At 53.4% G+C, this 19183-nt stretch overlaps 1 protein-coding gene across 1 annotated transcript in view; it reads left to right on the top strand.

Moving 5' to 3' along the window:
• Positions 1–309: 309 nt before the first annotated feature.
• PNPLA3 (patatin like domain 3, 1-acylglycerol-3-phosphate O-acyltransferase) overlaps positions 310–19183 on the top strand; it is a gene marked incomplete at both ends in the record, with an annotated part of 26937 nt that continues 8063 nt past the window's right edge. The window contains 8 exons of the mRNA XM_080704763.1: positions 310–496; positions 4303–4535; positions 6276–6341; positions 10253–10462; positions 11841–11901; positions 12792–13010; positions 15708–15899; positions 18672–18804. Coding sequence (XP_080560889.1) covers positions 310–496; positions 4303–4535; positions 6276–6341; positions 10253–10462; positions 11841–11901; positions 12792–13010; positions 15708–15899; positions 18672–18804 — 1301 coding nt within the window. The remainder of the gene's footprint in view (positions 497–4302; positions 4536–6275; positions 6342–10252; positions 10463–11840; positions 11902–12791; positions 13011–15707; positions 15900–18671; positions 18805–19183) is intronic.

Here is a 19183-nt window from a genome sequence, read left to right as displayed (position 1 = left end):
TCGGAGACTTTCTCCCGGACTCGAATGAAACGGATATAGACAAGGGAGCCCTTTCCTCCCAGGACATCCACAGCCTCGGCCTCGGGAAACGCGGGAGCCGGGAGCCCCGCCCCGCCGGAGGAGGGCGGGGTGGGCGTCCTGCCCGCCCATTGGGCCCGCCGCCAGCTCATTTGCATGGTCCGAGGGGGCGGCGCCGCGGGCGCGGTGACGTCACGCCGGGAATGCCTGGGCGGCGGCGGCGCGCGGGGCGGAGAGCGCGATCGCGGAGGCGGCGGCGTGGACCCGCGCCGCGCCCGGCCGGCCGCCGCCATGTACGACCGCGAGCGCGGCTGGAGCCTGTCCTTCGCGGGCTGCGGCTTCCTGGGCTTCTACCACGTCGGGGCCACGCGCTGCCTGAGCGAGCGCGCCCCGCACCTGCTCCGCGACGCGCGCATGTTCTACGGCTGCTCGGCTGGGGCGCTGCACTGCGTCGCCCTGCTGTCCCGGATCCCGCTGGGTGCGTGCGGGGCCCCCGCGGGGCTCGGCGCGGGCAGGGGGCGCGGCTAGGCGGGGTGCGGGGCCCCCGAGGGCGCCCGGAGGAGCCGGGGTTGGACGTGGACGCAGCAGGTGCATCCTGGAGGTCCCCTGGCCAGACCGACGGCCTCTTCACGGTGTCCTGTCGCCCCTTGCTGGGGACCGAAGGGGCTGTAGGTGGCTGTGCTCGGGAAGGGGGACCTTCGGGCGTGGGAACCTCCAGAGGACCGGGGCACCCTCACCCGTGGTCCCTGGTGGCTACTCCTACCCCCGGACTGTGGAGCCAGGTTGTCCAAGAGCAGCCGGGAGGCAGGAGAGGGACTGGGGTGGTGCAGCCCCTGAGATCAGAGCCGCCCAGGGACCGATTGGCCATGGGTGTGACCAAGAGCCAGGCTTTTGTGTGTATGGGGGTGTGTGCTGGGGTCTGAACTCGGGTGCAGTTTACCACTGAGCTACACCCCCAGCCCTATATTGTTTTTTTATTTTGAAACGGGATCTTACTAAATTGCTGAGAGCCTCCCTAAGTTGCTGAGGCTGGCCAAAAACCTGTGATCCTCCTGTCTCAGCCTCCCAAATACTGGGATGACAAGTGTGCACCACCACGCCCAGCTTGAGCCAGGCTTTAACTCCCATCCCAGGGTGGTCACCACCGCAGGGACTGGAGACACCTGGGCTTTGGGTTGCAGGTTGTCTGCATACAGCCCTTGGGTGACCTCCAAGGCTAGGTATCTGGCGTGGAGTGATAGTCACCGCTGGGAGGTACTTGGGGGTCACAAAGTTGTTAACTATTTCCTGCTCCAGTGTTTGGGACCCTTTCTGGGGGCTGAAATGGACCCTTGGATGTCCCCCCCCCCCCAATTTGTCCTCTCCTGCAGTCTTCACTGGCCTGGGCCAGCCCTCCTCCTGGCCCCCAGCTCAGTGTCGTTGGCAGTGAGATGTCCAGAGTCTGAATTTTGGCTTGATTAAAAGTTTGTCCATGTGGCTGGGCGTGGTGGCACACGCTTGTAATCCCAGCATTTGGGAGGCTGAGACTGGAGGATCGTGGTTCACGGACAGCCTCAGCTACGTAGTGAGGCTCTTTGCAATTCAGTGAGAACCTGTTTCAAAATAAAGAATAAAAAATAGGGCAGGGGGTGTAGCTCGGAGGTGGAGTGTCCCTGGGTTCCATCCCCAGACCCGCAAAAAAAAAAAAAAAAAAAAGTTTGTCCATGTGGTCGCCCTACAAACTACAAAAGAAATAGGTGGGCTTTTTGTCTCCCTGGCCCAAATTACTAGGATGGACTCCTTCCCAGGACCATGTGCCACAGCCCAGGGGTTCTGAGCCAGCTGGCAGGGCCTGGGGGGAAGTGGCAGCATGGGTCTAATGATGCCCAGTTGTCTGCAGGCAGGACAGTAATGCCCCTTATCAGCCCGAATTTATCTGGGCCTTTCTTTCTTTCTTTCTTTCTTTCTTTCTTTCTTCCTTCCTTCCTTCCTTTCTTTCTTTCTTTCTTTCTTTCTTTGTATTGGGGGTGGAACCCACAGGCTTTTCTACCTCCGGGCTACACTCCCAGATCTATTTTCTACTTTATCTGGAAACAGGGTCTCACTAAGTTGCTGAGAGCCTCACTAAGTAGCTGGGGCTGGCTTAGAACCTGTGCGGTCCTCCTGTCTCAGCCTCCCAAGCCTGTGGCACCATGCCCAGTTTATCTGGGCGTCTTTAACAATTTATTCTTTGCTCTACCTGCCAGGGCTAATGAGGAAGGAAGCTGGCAGACAGAGCCCCTGCTGGGGAGGCCAGGCTGTCATTGGGTAGGATTAGTGAGCAGACCCTGGGCTGATGGGATCTGGGGATTAGGAGAGAGGCCACCCTGGCCGACTACCAACCAGTCTGTCTTCCCCAGAGGGAGAGCGGAGCAAAGGGCAGGTGGTGTGACCTACAGGAGGGTCAGACTGGCCACATGACACCCTGGGCTTTAGCAGTGCTCTATGCCAGCTCCCATGTCCCCGAGTGGCCTCTGGGTCCCACATGGACAGATGTTTGATTGGGACAAGGTTTAAATGCACTGATCCCAGGAGCCTGAAGTTCACTGACTCCCACCGAGAAAGGGTTTCTAACCAGGCAGAGACAAGACACAGGGCTGTGCCCGGCAGGACACGGGAAGGCTCGGGGGCCATCAGGTCCTGGACAGCAGATCTTAGGTTTTGATAGGAGCTTCTCCCTGAGGCCTCGGGCTCCCGTTTTAACCCTGTCCCACAGGAGGGAACCTTGAAGGATTATTTCCCGAGGGCTCTGACTTGGGCACAGGGCCTCGGGGCATCTGTGCAGAGGCTGGATTTGGCAGAAGAGATGGCTAGAATCTGCCAGCAGTGTGCAAATCCACCCCTCTGGCCAGATTCAGCATGAGCCTGTGAGCTGAGCTCGGAGTTGGATCAGGACAGGCGGGGGTATGCATGTCCTTGTGCAGTCCAGGACGCATGGCTGAGTGAGGTGGCCCTACGGTGGGCCACCGGGGTGGGCCTGGCCAGGGACTGAGGTCCGGTAGAACGTGCCCTGGATTTGCTCAGTCTGGTTATTCTGGCTCGGTCGACACTGGTTATTTAGCACCAGTACCCGCTGGGCAGAGCACCTCATAAGTTATATTTTACCTAATTCTCTGTCTTCAAACGGTGGATAAAAGCTGGGCATGGTGGTGCACCCCTATAATCCCAATTACTTGGGAGGCTGAGACAGGAGGATTGTAGGTTCGTGGCCAGCCTCAGCTACTTAATGAGGCCCTCTGCAACTTAGTGAGACCCTGTTTCCAAATAAGGAATAAAAGTAGGGCAGAGGTAGAATGTTTCTGGGTTCAATCCAAAATTCTGCTAAATAAATAAATAAATAAATAGGCAAAATCTAGTCCTACCTGAGAAAGGTACAGTCTGAGTGTTGGATGGTGGTGAAGTTCCTTGCTGAGGTCCTCTGCTAGTAAGAGCTGGACGCAGGATTCCAACTCAGGTCTGAGCCTGCATTCTTTCTTGTGCACCCTCTGATGTTGAGGGCATCGATGCCACGGCTGTGGTGCTGGATTGTCCTCCGTCTTTGGCTTCCTGGGCCTGCCAGTCGGGAGCTCTCCAGATGCATGGGCCACCGGGAGTGGGAGGCTCATCCCTACGGCGGGGCCCAGAGCAGCGTTATCCAGTAGAAACACCACAGAGCCGGCGTGGTGGTGCTCCCGTCATCCCACTACTTGGGAGGCTGAGACAGGAGGATCACGGGTGAGGTCAGACTCAGTAGCTTAGAAAGACCCTGTTTCAGAATAAAAAATAGAATAGGGCTGGGGGTGTAGCTGAGAGGTAAGATGCCCTGCATTCAGTCCCCAATGTGAAAGGAAGGAAGGAAAGAAGGAAGGAAGGAAGGAAGGAAGGAAGGAAGGAAGGAGAAAGGAAGGAAGAAAACACATCTCAAGCCCCCTGTCACTTTACATTTCCTCACTGCAAAGTTGAGGAAAATCAAAGGCACAGGCGAGATTGATTCATTGAACTCACCGCACCCTAAATATCAGCACTATCACATCTAATCAATATAAGCCATGATCATTAACGAGATATTTCCTACTAAGCCTTTGAAGTCCAAGGTGTATTTTCTGTCTCAGTTTGGACTAGCCGCATTTCGAGGGCTCACTGGCCATAGGTAGCTGTATATAGTGCAGGTTGGGAAAAGCGGTGTGCGGGTTCCCTATTATCTGGCTTGCGGTCCTGCCCAAAAGCATCCCTGTCTCCAGCGATCTTGATATTTCAAATGTCTGTGTATTCACATCCCATCTCCAGACCGGATTCTGCAGCTCCTCATGGACCTGGTCCGGAAGGTCAGGGGACGGAACCTTGGCATCCTCCACCCGTCCTTCAACATGGGCCAGTACCTCCGTGAAAAGCTGCAGGAAAATCTCCCAGACAACGTCCACCAGCTCGTCTCCGGCAAGATCTGCGTCTCGCTCACCAGAGTGTCTGATGGGAAAAACGTGTTGGTGTCAGATTTCCAATCCAAAGAGGAAGTTGTGGACGTAAGCATTTTGCTTATCCAGGTGATATCAAGTAAGAAAACCATCCACCCTCTGCACAAATTCTTTGTACAAATTTTTCTTTGTACAAATTCTCTGTACAAATTCTTTGTACAGCCAGTGACTTGTTCTGTAGATCTATAAGCCCTACATGTTCCAGGACAGTTTCACTTTTTACTTTTCTTTATTTTTTTGGATGCTGGGATGGTACCCAGGGCCTCCAGCATCCTAGGCAAGTGCTGTATCACTGAACAGCATCACCGGCATGACAAGTTTAAATATCAGATAACTCTTCCCCAGCCTTCAAGACAGCTCACCCATGAACGCCCTATCCAGGGCCCATCCTAGTCACATCGGTCACCTCGCCTATGCCTGTGTGATAATGAGGATACCTTCTCAACTGAAGCCCCTCCAGGGTGGGAATATATCTTGTTTGCCTTTATTCTCAGAGTCTAGCACAGTGAAGGTGATTTTTTTCTTTTTTGTGGTACTGGGGGTGGGACCCAGGAGCTTTTCTACCTCTGAGCTATATTCCCAGGCCTATTTTATACTTTATTTGGAAACAGGGTCTCACTAAGTAGCTGAGGCTGGCTTTGAACCTGTCCCATCCTCCTGTCTCAGCCTCTCAAGCTCTGGGATTACAGGTGTGCGCCACCACACCCGGCAAGGTAATTTTTAATATCAAGATATTGTTTTAAGCTGGGCGTGGTGATGCATACCTATAATACCAGTACTTGGGAGGCTGAGTCAGAAGGATCGTGGGTTCCAGACCAGCCTCAGCAACTTAGCGAGACCCTGTTTTTTTGTTTTGCAGTACTGGGGATGAAATCCAGGGGCATTCTACCTCTGAACTATACCCCCAGCCCTATTTTTTATTCTTTATTTTGAAATGGGGTCTTATTAAGTTACAAAGGACCTCACTAAGTAGCTGAGGCTGTCCGCGAACTATGATCCTCCTGTCTCGGCCTCCCAAATGCTGGGATTACAAGCATGCACCATTACACCTGGCTGCAAAATCCTATTTTAAAGTGGAAATAAAAAAGCTGGAGGTGGCTGGGTGTGGTGGCGCACGCTTGCAATCCCTGCTCTTGGGAGGCTGAGACAGGAGGATCGCACTGGTTCAAAGCCAGCCTCTCTTGCTTAAGACACCCTGTTTCCAAATAAAAATAATATAAAAATAGGTTTGGGAATGTAGCCCAGAGGTAGAAGGGGTTCCAGGAACCCTAGTACCACCAAAAAAAAAAAAAAAAATAGAGCTGGAGGTGGCCAGGCATGGTGGTACACGCTTGTAATCCCTGCACTTGGGAGGCTGAGATAGGAAGATCGTGCAGGTTTGAAGCCAGCCTCAGCTACTTAGTGAGGCTTTCAGCAATTTAGCGAGATCCTGTTTCCAAATAAAATATAAAATAGATCTGGAAGTGTAGCCCGGAGGTGGAAGGCCCCTGGGTTCCATCCCCAGTACTACCAATAAATAAATAAATAAAAAAAAATAAAAACAATAAAAAGCTGGAGGTGTAGCTGGGAGGTAGAACGCCTCAGGGTCCAGTACCAATAAATACATACATAAGTCCTGGAGAACAAGAGCAGATGTCGGCTTGCCATTCGCTCAGCGGTGCATTGAGGCGCCTACTGTGTGCAGAAAGCGTTTCAGGGCAGGCGCCCTGCCCGCTTGGAGCAGGCCGGCAGGGCTGGGGAGGACGGAGGCAGGTGGCCTGGGCCTCACCCTCGTCTCCGTCTCCGCAGGCCCTGCTGTGTTCCTGCTTCATTCCTTTCTACAGCGGCTTCATCCCTCCTGCCTTCAGAGGTGAGGTAAGTGCGCAGCCCGCGCTAGCGCTGAGCCCGGAGCCCCTTCCCAGGGTAGCCCGCGGCTCCTCTCTAGGAGGCTGGAGCGCCTGGCACCCAGGACGGTGCCTGCAGGTGGAGTCCTGTGCCGCGGGGCCTAGCAGACAGAATCTGTTGCTGGGCCCACTCCCAGGCCTCCTGGGCAGCAACACACACTTGGTGTGTAATTAATCCCTCGCCGTCTGTAAAGTGCACTGGCCGGCTCGCTTAATCTGCGCGGGAGCGCTGCAGGTAGATTCTCGCTGGCCTAGTTTCTGTGTGAGATGCTTAAGAATCTACTCTGGTTAGCTGGAGCTTTATTCTTGGGAGAAACAGAACAGGCACAGATTTCTACCACCACCAAAATTTATGTCTGGCCTAATGCAGGCCTTTGCATTATTTATTTAATGCTATTTATTTAATGCTTGGGCTGTGGATGTTTTTTTGTTTTTGTTTTTTGTTTTTGTACTAGGGATTGAATCTCGGGGAAGTTTACCTTTGAGCTACTCCTCAACCCTATTTATTTATTTATTGTGGAACTGGGAATCGAACCCAGGGGCATTCTGCCTCCAAGCTACACCTCAGCCCTGTTTTTTAATTCTTTCTTTTCTTTTCTTTTCTTTTCTTTTCTTTTCTTTTTTTTTTTTTTTGGTGATACTAGGGATAGAACCCAGGGGCTTTTCTAGCTCTGGGCTATACTTCCAGCCCTATTTTTGTATTTTTATATTTGTATATATTTATATATTTATATTTTTTATATTTTTATATATTTATATTTTTATATTTTATTTGGAAACAGGGTCTCAGTAAGTTGCTGAGAGCCTCACTAAGTAGCTGAGGCTGGCTTTGAACCTGTGTGAGCCTCCTGTCTCAGCCTCCCAAGTGCAGGGATTACAAGCGTACGCCACCATGCCCAGCTCTTTTTATTCTTTATTTTGAAACCGGGTCTCACTAAGTGGCAGAGGGCCTTACTAAGTACCTAAGGCTGGCTGCAAACCTACAATTCTCTTGTCTCAACCTCCCAAGTACTAGAATTGCAAGTGTGGGCTTTCTTTCTTTCTTTCTTTCTTTCTTTCTTTCTTTCTTTCTTTCTCTCTTTCCTTCTTTCTTTCTTTCTGCAGTACTTGGGATAGAATTCGGGGCATTCTACCTCTGAGCTATGCCTACAGCCCTATTTTTTATTCTTTATTTTGAAACAGGGTTCACTAAATTGCAGAGGGCCTCACTAAATAGCTGACACCAGTGCAAACCTGTGATCCTCTTGTCTCAGCCTCCCAAGTATTGGGTTTACAAGCATGTGCCACCACACCTGGCTCCAGCTTATTCATTTATTCATTCACCTAGTTAATTAGTTAGTTTTGAACAGAGTCTGGATCAGTTGCTTAGAGTATCACTAAATTGCCGAGGCTGGCCTTGAACCTACGATTCTCCTGTCTCAATTTACTAAGTACTGGGATTATAGGCATGCACCATCACACCAGGCTGGCTGGGCCACTTTGGACACATTTCTTTCTTTCTTTTCTTTTCTTTTCTTTTTTTTTTTTTTTGGATGCCTTTCTTTTTTCTTTCTTTCTTTCTTTCTCTCTTTCTCTCTCTCTTTTTTTTTTTTTTTTTTTTTGTGCGTGTGGTACTGAGGGTGGCACTCGGGGGCTTTTCTACCTCCAGGCTATACTCCCAGATCTATTTTATGCTTTATTTGGAAACGGGGTCTCACTAAGTTGGTGAGAGCCTCACTGAGTAGCTGAGGCTGGCTTCGAACCTGTGCGGTCCTCCTGTCTCAGCCTCCCAAGCGCTGGGGTTACAAGCGTGCGCCACCACACCTGGTTTGGACACATTTCTTAACCACTCTGAGATTGACTTTGCAAAATGGGGCCTATTGCTACTGCTGTTTCATCGTTGATGTGGGAATTGCATGGGCTAAAATGAGTTGGGGAGGGCGCTCAGCACAGAGCCTGCCTGGCACTTGGTAAAGGTGGTTATTTTCTAATCATCGTCATTGTTCTACTTGCCTGGGGCCGGAGGACACATCTGACTGTGTGACTACTGGGTACAGTGGGAGTATGGCCACCCGTGCAGGAGACCCGGAGGAGTCCTGCCGAATGAGGCCAGAACACACCTGTCTTGAGATCCAACGTGAGCGCCCTCGCAGCATCGCTGTGGGGTCTTCTGAGCGTGCGGGAGCCCTCCGTGTGGCCAAGGGCCAGCCCTTGGATGGAAGGTCATCCTCCTGCCTTCCCTCTTCGTCTTCACTGCGGTTTCTGACACTCCTGTCTGTGCCCTTTCCGCCAGGAGGCTTTTGATACCTGGCTCCATCTTCCATGAAAATTGTACGACTACCCTGGGCTGGGGGAGTAGCTCAGTGATGGAGCACCTGCCTAGCATGTGTGAGGCTCTGGGTCCACGCCTCAGGACAGGGAAGAAAGGACCTGAAACCCTAGTACAGGGGAGGCTGCAACAGGAGGACCACAGGTTAGAGACCAGCCTCAGCATCCTTGAAATCCCAGTACAGGGGAGGCTGCAACAGAAGGATCAAAGGCCAGAGAGCAGCCTTAGCAACTTAGCAAGACCCTGTTTCAAAATAAAAAGGCTGGGAGTGTCGTTCAGAAGTAGAAAGCCCTTGGGTTCAATCCCCAGTACCAAAAACAGAAGGAAGAAAGAGACTGCAAAGCCTGAAAAAGACGCCGGGAAATTTCTGGTCAGTTTGTGGCTCAAGGCGAGGACGTCTTGATGGCCAAGGTGTGGCCGGACGCAGGATCCTTTGCTGGGCTTGTTTCAGGCCGAGCTCTGCCCTGAGGCGTCTCCTTGCCGTTCGGAGGGTTCCCGGGTGCATCTCTGAAGCCCCCTCTGTGGGCACCGGACAGCTACACTGTGGCGGTCGTGGCTGGGGACCATTTTAGACACTGTTTTCCCTGGGTTGTCCCAGTTTAGATGTGGGCGATGAAGTTACTTGAGGATGTAGATGGAAAATTCACCCTAAGAATACTTGATCCAAAGCGCCTCCTCAGGATGGGACAAGGACACACCTTCCAGGTCTCAGGTTCGCGGTCACATTTAAGCCTCAAGAGCCCACAGGATGATGGGCGTCCTTCTCAAGGTATGGAGGGAGACAGGCGCACATGTTCCAGATCCCCCAGGCCTCGAGGGCATCTGGATGTGAAGCCGTGGCTGGCTGTCCTCTTTGGGGGAGGGTTTACATTACGCTCTGAGCCTGGGCCCCCCTAGTTGACATGGCCTCTGCCTGCACAGCTTCTGGCCTTAGGACCTGACTGGCACTCCGTGGCCCGGACTCCGGCCACCTCTTTTCCAGTCGCCATTACGCAGTGCACAGCCTGTACAACAGCCCATGGCAACCGCGAGGGCCAGCGCAGAGTGTGGTTCAGCACAAAATGCCCAGTGAGAAGCAGGGCGTAGTGGCGCAGCTTGGAATCCCAGTCCTTGGGAGCCTGAGACAGGGGGATTAAGGTTCGCAGACTGCCTCCGCTACTCAGTGAGGCCCTTTGCAACTCAGTGAGACCCTGTTTCCAAATAAAATATAAAATAGGTCTGGAGGTAGAAAGCCTCTGGGTTCCACCCCCAGTACCACCAAAAAAAAAAAAAAAAAAAAAAGACTGGGGGTGTAGTTCGGAGGTAGAATGCCCCTGGGTTCCATCTCCAGTACTGAAAAAAAGAAAGAAAGAAAGAAAGAAAGAAAAAGAAAGAAAGAAAGAAAGAAAGAAAGAAAGAAAGAAAGAAAGAAACCCAGTAGCCCAGTAAACATTTTATGGAGAGTGATTCCAAAGCTGTCTTCCCACTGTATCCGCCTGCTTGTGGCACCAAGAATTCTCTACCCAGATTTCTGAAAACACATTAAACACTAGACTGGACCTGCGGATGCTTATCTGTTCTGTCTCCCTTAAAAGCGGTACATGGATGGAGGAGCGAGTGACAACATCCCCTTCCTCGACACCAGGACGACCATCACGGTGTCCCCCTTCTATGGCGAGTTCGACATCTGCCCCAAGGTCAAGTCCACGAACTTTCTCCAGGTGAACATCACCAACTTCAGCCTCCGCCTCTGTATGGGGAACGTCTACCTCCTGTCCAAAGCACTCTTCCCTCCAGACCTCAAGGTGAGTGGGGGCCATGCTTCGCCTCCCTGCCGGCCAGGAGACCCCACTGCCTCCCCCAAAGCCGGAAGAAACAGACTTTGTCAGTTGGGCATGGTAGTACACACTTGTAGTCCCAGTACTTGGGAGGCTGAGACAGGAGGATCCCGGGTTGGCAGCTGGCCTTAGCTACTTAGGTCCTTTGCACTCAGTGAGACCCTGTTTCAAGATAAAGAATAAAAAAATAGGGCTGGGGTATAGTTCAGAGATAGAATGGCCCCCTGGGTTCAATCCCCCCAGTACTGCTGAAAGAAAAAGAGAGAAAGAAAGAAAGAAAGAAAGGAGGAAAGAAAGAAAGAGACTCATTTGTGACCAGCATTGAGAGAAGCGGTATGTCCCAGGAACTGGTGATGGCATCCTGGCCGTGGACATCACCTGGGACCACGTGAACTGCCCTGGATCCTGGGTCCCATGTCTAGGAACTGTGCTCTAGTCAGGGTTGCAGACGGGGCATTAGGATTTTTAATTTAATGAATTAAAAAAAATTTTTTTGGTACTGGGATGGAACCCAGGGGCATTCTACCTCCAAGCTACACCCCAAGCCCTATGTTTTAGTCTTTATCTTGAGACAGGGTCTCACTGAGTTGCAAAAGGCCTCACTAAGTAGCTGAGGCGGTTGGCAAACCACCGTTCTCCTTTCTCAGCCTCCCAAATGCTGGGATTACAAACGTGTACCACCATGCCTGGCTCTGGGACTTTTTAAAAAATTTTTTATAATTTTGCCCCCATAGCTGGGCGTGATGGCTCATGCTTGTAATCCCAGCATTTGGGAGGCCGAGACAGGAGGATAGCGGTTCACTAACAGCCTCAGCTACTTAGTGAGGCCCTTTTGCAACTCAGTAAGACCCTGTTTCAAAATAAAGAATAAAAAATAGGGCTGGGGGTATAGCTTGAAGGTAGAACACCCCTGGGTTCCATCCCTAGTACCTAAAAAAAAAAAAAGTACTCCACCCCCGTTCCCATTTTATGGTTGTTTTGGTACTCCTTGGCCCTTTAACATAGTAAGAGCATTTGCAGGTTGGACACCAACAGTTGGTGTTCCCAGGGCGAAGGAATCCTCACGCCCCACACAGCCGTCACCAATACCTGTGAGTCGGCTTGGCGGCAGAGTAGTTTCCCCATTTTTGTGATCTACACACAGATCTGTTCCAGTGACGGCTAGAAGGGGCCCCCAAACCCGGAGACCAAGGACTCCAGAGACACCCCAGCTGCCAGGGAGCCTCTGTGGGTCCCCAGGAAAGCACGGCCCTGTGCTCAGCCTGGAGGGGTCTACACCTGTCCTGGGCCGGTTCTCTCTGCTCAGTGCTGCCCCCTGCAGCTGACTGGTTGGATTTGCTTGCAGGTGCTGGGAGAGATTTGCATCCGGGGATATTTAGACGCCTTCAGGTTTTTGGAAGAGAATGGTACGTTTGGTCTGGGAGGGGGGTTGTCGGTGTGTCCGGCTGACACGCTTTCTGTCAGCTGTCCTGGAACCTGGAGGTGACTTTAGTTCTGTCACGTGCTTTCAATGCCTTCCTGGACCGGCTTGCTCAACCTACTCCAGAAACAGGCAGTCTTTGCCCCATTTTTACAGATGGGGTCCGGAGGCCCAGGGGCAGATGGAGGAGCACACAGCCCTCTGCGAGGGGCAGACCGGGGTGTGAACGCTCATGTCCGGACCTGCGCTCTCGCACCAGTGTCTCCCCAGAGGTCCCCAAGGGCATCGGTTCATCACCCTTCCCTTTTTTATGGTATTAGGTTTGAACCCGGGGCATTCTACCTCTGAGCTATTACTTATTTTTTATTTGGGAACAAGGTCTCATTGAGTTGCAGAGGGCTTCACTAAGTAGCTGAGGCTGGCTGCAAACATGTGATCCTCCTGTCTCAGCCTTCCAAGTACTGGGCTTACAAGCGTGTGCCACCATGTCCAGCCTTTTCAAAAAAAAATAAATTAAATATTTACTTGGCATGCTCTTGGATACTTGCACAGCAATCTGCATGCAGATCTGTCCCATTGACGGCTAGAAGGGCCCCCAAGCCCCAGACCAAGCATCCCGGAGACATACGTAGAGAGGCTTTTGCAGCAGAGGCCTGCCGGGGAAGCCTCCGCCTGGGCAGTGCTGAGCCCTGCTGCCCTTACTTTAGCCAGTGCTGCCTGAGGCTCCTCCCACCCCCTCCCGGGATTGTTCCATCCTCCACGCCCACCCCAGTCGGTGTTGCTGACTTTGGGGGTCTCTACCAGCTGAACAGGGGCTAGAGTTCAACAGAGTTTCTAGGACGGCCCCCGCGTGAAGCAATCGGAATTGGTCCGCAGCCAGGCGCGGGTCCTGTGAGCTGGACGAGCTGGTTCTCATTCCGGGAGTGCCTGCCTGTGGCTTGTCCCAGCTGGCCTGGGCTGGGGGCTGGCGGCAGGTCCCCAGTCACACGCTCAAACCAGCCTCGAGGTCCACGGACCGCGCGGAGCACGGCGTCCCGGAGGACTGCCTCGCCGGCACAGTTGGCCGAGTGCACTCTAAGTGCATCGTGGGACTCGGTGAGGTCGCCACAATGACAAGATGGCGCGGAACCTGTCCTACAGGGACGCAGAGCTGTTAGATGGAACCAGATGTTGGTGTGTGGGGAACGATTTGTCTTCAATAGGGAAAGTTGGTTAAGGTGTTGATCCTTTCTTTTCTTCTTTTTGGTACTGGAGATTGAGTTCAGGAATTTTCTACCTCTGAGTTACAACCCCAGCCCTTTTCATTTTGAATCGGGGTCTTCCCAAATTGCTGAGTCTCACTAAATTGCTGAGGCTGGCCTCCAACCTGCAATCCTCCTGTGTCTGCCTCCCAAATACTGGGATTACCGGCGTGCACCACTGTATCCGGCTGTTACTGATATTTTTTTCACTAGAGATTGAACCCATAGGCTTTTTCTACCTCCAAGCTATGCCCCTCCCCCTTTTTATTTTTTATTCTGAAACAAGGTCTAGGTTACTGAGGGTCTTCCCAAATTGCTGAGGCTGTCCTTCAACCTGCAATCCCAGCCTCCCAAGTATCGGGATTATAGGCATGCATCACCACACCCACCTGGTATCGGTCCTTTGAATTAGCCATGGCTGGTCCAAGAAGGACATGCGTGTACTTAGCTGTTCAGAAAGTATTTATTGCACGCCTCCTGGGGTAGTGGGCTGTGTGCAGGGACAGGGCAGTGAACACAGAGGGCTCCCCTGGGGAGGGAGAGCGGATGAGTGGATGGAGACACGGCCGGGAAGATGTGGGCACTGTGGGCCCCGGTAGCAGGGATCTCCCGGGTGAGGAGCCTGGGGCTTCCAGGAGGATGTGAGACTGGAGATGGGCAGGAGGGCCCCAGGCACGTGGCTGCAGGTCACACAGATGATAGAATGAGGGCCCATGTAGCGGGAGCTGCATGGTGGGCCCTGGGGCTGGACAGAGAGGAGGAGTTGGGAATGGTGATAAGTGGCGCTGGTGGCCAGCTGGGCCTGTGGACGTGGTGAGGAGCTGGCCTGCTGCAGCGCAGGGAGCCCTCGAGGGCTCCAGAAGCAAGAAAGAGGGGTCAGAGGAAGAGCATGACCGGGAGCTGGGTGTGGTGGCATGCGCCCATGGTCCCAGACACACCCAGGAGGCTGGGGCAGGAGGATCGCTTGAGCCTGGGGGTTTGAGGCCAGTTGGGCAGCACAGGGAAACCCCATCTCTAAGACAAAGGACAGAGGCCGAGACCAAGGAGGCCAGCGAGGCGGCCAGAGGCTCTGCTGGGGCCAGGGCAGTGCGGGTGTTTCCTCAGCCATTGGAGGGACCCGAAGGAATAGGACTTGGAAGTGGCCGAGGCACGGGGAAGGGCTGACCGAGGGTGAAGCCCCAGCCAGGGGCCGCGTTTGTATCTCTTGACTTTCGCTCTGATGTATAATTACATTGCACTAATAAATGTATAGCTGCATATGGGTGGAGTCCACGCTCCCTGCCGGGGCCCCGGAGAAGGGACAGGTTTGGCGGGAAAGCTGGGCATCTCCAGGTCACAGGCAGCACCTCTTAGGGAACTGGTTTCTTGGGACAGATGTGGGGGCGAGGTGAGTATGACGGAGGCCCGGGGGCCCCCTGTGAGCCCCGGGGGAGGTGCGGATCTCAGGAGCACCCCAGGCTTCTCTGACCTGAGCCAGGGGCAGCTGTGGACGCGAATTACAGCCCATGGTCTGCCCGGCCCTGCTTCTGGGTCCTGAGAGTAGGAGCCGCTCACGGGGGCAGTGGCTGAGTCCCAGCACCCAGGCCAGGACACCCAGGGACACAGCACTCCCTTACTCTGGGCCCTGTGGTGGAAGACTGTCACTTTGACGCCATACCTGGCTTGCCACATCCTGGCTCTGGGACTCGAGTCTCTTGACTTCTCTGTGCTCCTGATTTCTCAGCCTGACAGCGAAGCGCCCAGCTCGGGGGCTGGAGCACAGCCTCAGGAGGTGGCAGAATTGTTATAAATTGACTGCCACTGTCGGACGTGGTGGCGCACGCTTGTAATCCCCGCGCTTGGGAGGCTGAGACAGGAGGATCGCGCAGGTTCGAAGCCAGCCTCAGCTACTTAGTGAGGCTCTCAGCAACTTACTGAGACCCTGTTTCCAAATAAAATATAAAATACGTCTGGGAGTATAGCCTAGAGGTAGAAGGCCCTTGGGTTTCACCCCCAGTACCACACGCACTAAATAAATAAATAAATAAATTAATTAATTAATTGGCTGCCACTTTGCCTTCCAGTCTGAGGAATCCAGGTGTAGAGAGGGCGCCCCCGCAGCTAGTGAGTAATGGGGTAAGAGCTAAACTCACAGCCGGTGTGGTGGCACACGCTTGTAATCCCAGCATCGGGAAGGCTGAGACAGGAGGATGGCGGTTCACGGACAGCCTCAGCTACTTAGGCCCTTTGCAACTCAGTGAGACCCTGTTTCAAAATAAAGAATAAAAAATAGGGCTGGGGGTGTAGCTCGGAGGTAGAATGCCCCTGGGATCCATCCCCAGAACCACAAAAATAAAAAGTTAAACTCAGGCCTGCCGGGTTCCTGGGCCCTGCACTCCCCCCAACCCCCTCCCAGGGCCTGCCATGGTTAGATCCCACCCACCGTGCACTCAAGGGACACAGGCCTGTAGCTTCCCCACGTGGCTCCCCCGGTCCCCGTGAATGTGTGGCTGGTAAGTAACCACCTGCTTCACTCGCTCCTCTGACCAGATGCTCGCTGTGCCCTCTGCAGGTATCTGTGACCAGCCCCAGCCAGGCCCGAATCTGTCCCCAGAAGAGGTGGAGCCGGAGGGCATTGCGCCCGGCTGGGAAGAGTCATTCTGGAGGCCAACCGAGGGGGAGGAGCTGCTGGAGCATCTGCGCCTCAGCATCCTGCCCTGGGACGAGCGCATCCTGGAGACCCTGTCTCCCAGGCTCACGATAGGTACCGGCTCCCTGGGGCGGCCCCTGTGGATGTGCGGGCCTGAGAGGGCCCGACAGCGTCACCCCCTCGCACCTGCTCAGATCTGCTGCTGGGCCTCCCTCCGCCTGTCCCTTGTGCCCAGAATCCACTGGTCCCTGTGCCCAGCAGAGCCACTTCCCATGGGGTCAGGATCAGGAGGAACCCAGGCTTGGGCTGGGCTCCCATTCACCTTCTTTGTTCAACTGTCCGGCTCCAGCTGCCGGGCCCAGGGCGCCCTGGGACTCGGCACATTCCTCCGGATCTCCTCTCAAGGCCCCGTTCTCCGCCTGTGCACCGTCCCAGGCCCCTTTGTCCAGGTCTGTCTCCTTAGTCTCCTCCTGCCCCAAACCCACGATCTTGAACCTCCATCGACGGTGCCTATTTCATATTGTCGTCAACTACTGAACGGACAGCAGTGCGGTTTGAGTGCGTCCCTCGGAGTTCACACGTTGGAGCCTGGTATGGCGGCAACACCTGAAGTCCCAGCAGTTCAGGGGGCTGAGGCAGGATGGTTGCAAGTTTGAGGCCAGTCTGGATGAAAACTTAGCGAGGCTCTTTCTCAAAAACAAACAAATACACAAAAACAACAACAAACAGATGTGGCGGTGCACACCTGTCATCCCAGTACTTGGGAGACTGAGGTAGGAGGATTACAGGTTCAAAGCCAGCCTCATCAACTTAGCAAAATTCTGTTGCAAAATAAAAAATATAAGCTGGGCACGGTGGCTGCACACTTATAAAGCCAGCATTCAGGAGGCAGAGACCGGAGGATGCAGTTCAAGGCCAAGCCTCAGGCCCTTTGCAACTCAGTGAGGCCCTGTTTCAAACTCTTGTAATCCCAGCATTCGGGAGGCAGAGACCGGAGGATCGTGGTTCGAAGACAGCCTCAACTACTTAGTGAGGCCCTTCACAACTCAGTGAGACCTTGTTTCAAAAATAAAAGACTACAAAATAGGGCTGGGGGTGTCACTTAGAGGTAGAATGCCCCTGGGTTCATCCCTAGTACCGCAAAAGCTCAGAGGTACAATGCCATGCCATTAAGTTCAGCCCACAGTATGAAAAATAATTCAACAACTGGATAGCCGGGCATGGTGGCGCAGGCTTGTAATCCCCGCGCTTGCGAGGCAGAGACAGGAGGATCGCACGGGTTCAAAGCCAGCCTCAGCTACTTAGTGAGGCTCTCAGCAACTTAGTGAGACCCTGTTTCCAAATAAAATAGAAAATAGGTCTGGGAGTATAGCCTGGAGGTAGAAAGCCCCTGGGTTCCACCTCTAGTACCACCAAAAAACCAAAACAAAACAAAACAAAAAAAACAACCAACCAACCAAACAAACAAAAAAATGTGGATAAAATCCAGAGGGTTGGAGTTAGGGCTCAGTGGTGGAGTGCCCCCCTTCAATGTCCAGTACTGCAAAAAATGTATGTGTTGCAATCCTAATTCGCCCTGGGATGGTATGAGGAGCTGCAGCCCTTGCACGAGTGCCCTTAAAAAGGTCAGAGACAGAGCCGTAGTCCCGGTGCCTTGAGCTTGGGCTTCCCGGCCCCAGAAGCGGTGTTTCTCCTGTGTGCCTCCCAGCTGAAGAGAGTGTGTGACCCGGACAAGAAACTCAGGGAAATGGACCGACTCACCCACCAGCTTGTGAGTGTGGCATTGGGAGGCACTCAGAGACAAGCAGACGCCGGTCGCGGCCATCAAGACACTCCCGCCCCGAGGGACCGCGGCTGCCTGGCTTACTGGGACCTGAGCCATCAGGAGGGCCTTGAGAGCACTGGAAGGCCAGGCTCCGTGGGACGTGGCTGACAGGGGGAGGAACAGTGCCTGTGCTTCTCCAGAAGTATTTACCAATTAAGCCATTAGCTGATTGCTGATTGAGAACCCTGTGTCCCGCAAGCCAAGACCCTGGGGTGCGTTCATATTTTGTTCTTGTTTTTTATTTTTTTATTTTTTTTATTTTATTTTTATTTATTTATTTATTTATTTGGTGGTACTGGGGTTCCTGGAAGCCCTTCTACCTCCGGGCTACACTCCCAGACCTATTTTTACATTTTATATTTGGAAACAGGGTCTCCTAAGCCAGCGCTTGTGGCTGGCTTCAAACCCGCGCGATCCTCTTGTCTCTGCCTCCCGAGCGCGGGGATTACAACTGATTTTTTTACTTTTTAATGGTGCTGGGGATCGAACCCAGCGGCATTCTTCCTCTGAGCTATGCCCCCATTTATTTTTTATTTTTTAATTTTTATTTCTTTGTTTTTGCAGTACTAGGGATGGATCCCAGGGGTATTCTACCTCTAAGCTACACCCCCAGCCCTATTTTTTATTCTTTATTTTGAAACAGGGCCTCACTCAGTTGCAAAGGGCCTCGCTAAGTAGCCGAGGCTCTCCTTGAACCGCAGTCTTCCTGTCTCAACCTCCCAAATGCTGGGATTACAAACGCGCACCACCATGCCTGGCTTATTTTTTTATTTTGAAATAAGATCTTGCTAAGTTGCGAAGGACCTCGCTAAGTTGCTGAGACTGGCCTCCATCCTGCGATCCCCCTATCTCGGCCTCCCAAGAACCTTAAGTACAGGCTGCGCCACCGCGCCCGGTCCCCCATTGACTCTTTACGTGCCCTAGCTGTGATGAACCCCGACTCCCGTTCCTGCTCTCTGGCTCCACATTGGCGTGTTTGAGACACACAGCACGCGCGGCCCAGGTAAAGCGGCTTGGTCCTTTGCGCTGGTGGGAGACGTGGCCCCCGATGTCTTTCTCAGCGCTGAGTGAAGCGATGCGAGAGAGAAGTGGGTACCTGAGCAAGGTCTTCAACCTGCTACCCGTGAGGATACTGTCGTACCTGATATTGCCCTGCACTCTGCCCGTGGAGTCCGCCATTGCGATTGTACACAGGTGAGCCTTGGACTGCTCGGTGTCCTTCTCCGGAGCTTGGTGTGGGGATTAAGGGGGATCAGAGCTGGAAGGCCCCTAGCCCAGGGCTGGCTCCTCGCGCAGCGGGTCACAGCTCACAGCTTGCGGGGCACTCCTGAGCGCTGCCCTGCTGCCCGGGGGCTGCTCATTTGTGACGCAGCACAGGCTCAGACCCCACCTGCGGAGGCCCGGAGCCGGCAGTGACCTCATGATACAGCTGGTCCAGCCCCTCGTGATCTCCCGGGGAAACTGAGGCCTGGAGAGGTTGGACTCACAGCACTGGGGTCCCTGAGCTGGCTAGTAGGAGCTGACCTTCAGGCCCATTATTTATTTGTTTATTATTATTTATTTATTTATTGGT

The sequence above is a fragment of the Muscardinus avellanarius genome (genome assembly GCF_963383645.1).
Source record: "Muscardinus avellanarius genome assembly, chromosome: 11".
NCBI classification, from domain to species: Eukaryota; Metazoa; Chordata; class Mammalia; order Rodentia; family Gliridae; genus Muscardinus; species Muscardinus avellanarius.
The sequence above is the reverse complement of the archived record's forward strand: the minus strand, read 5'-3'. Positions and strand labels throughout refer to the sequence as shown.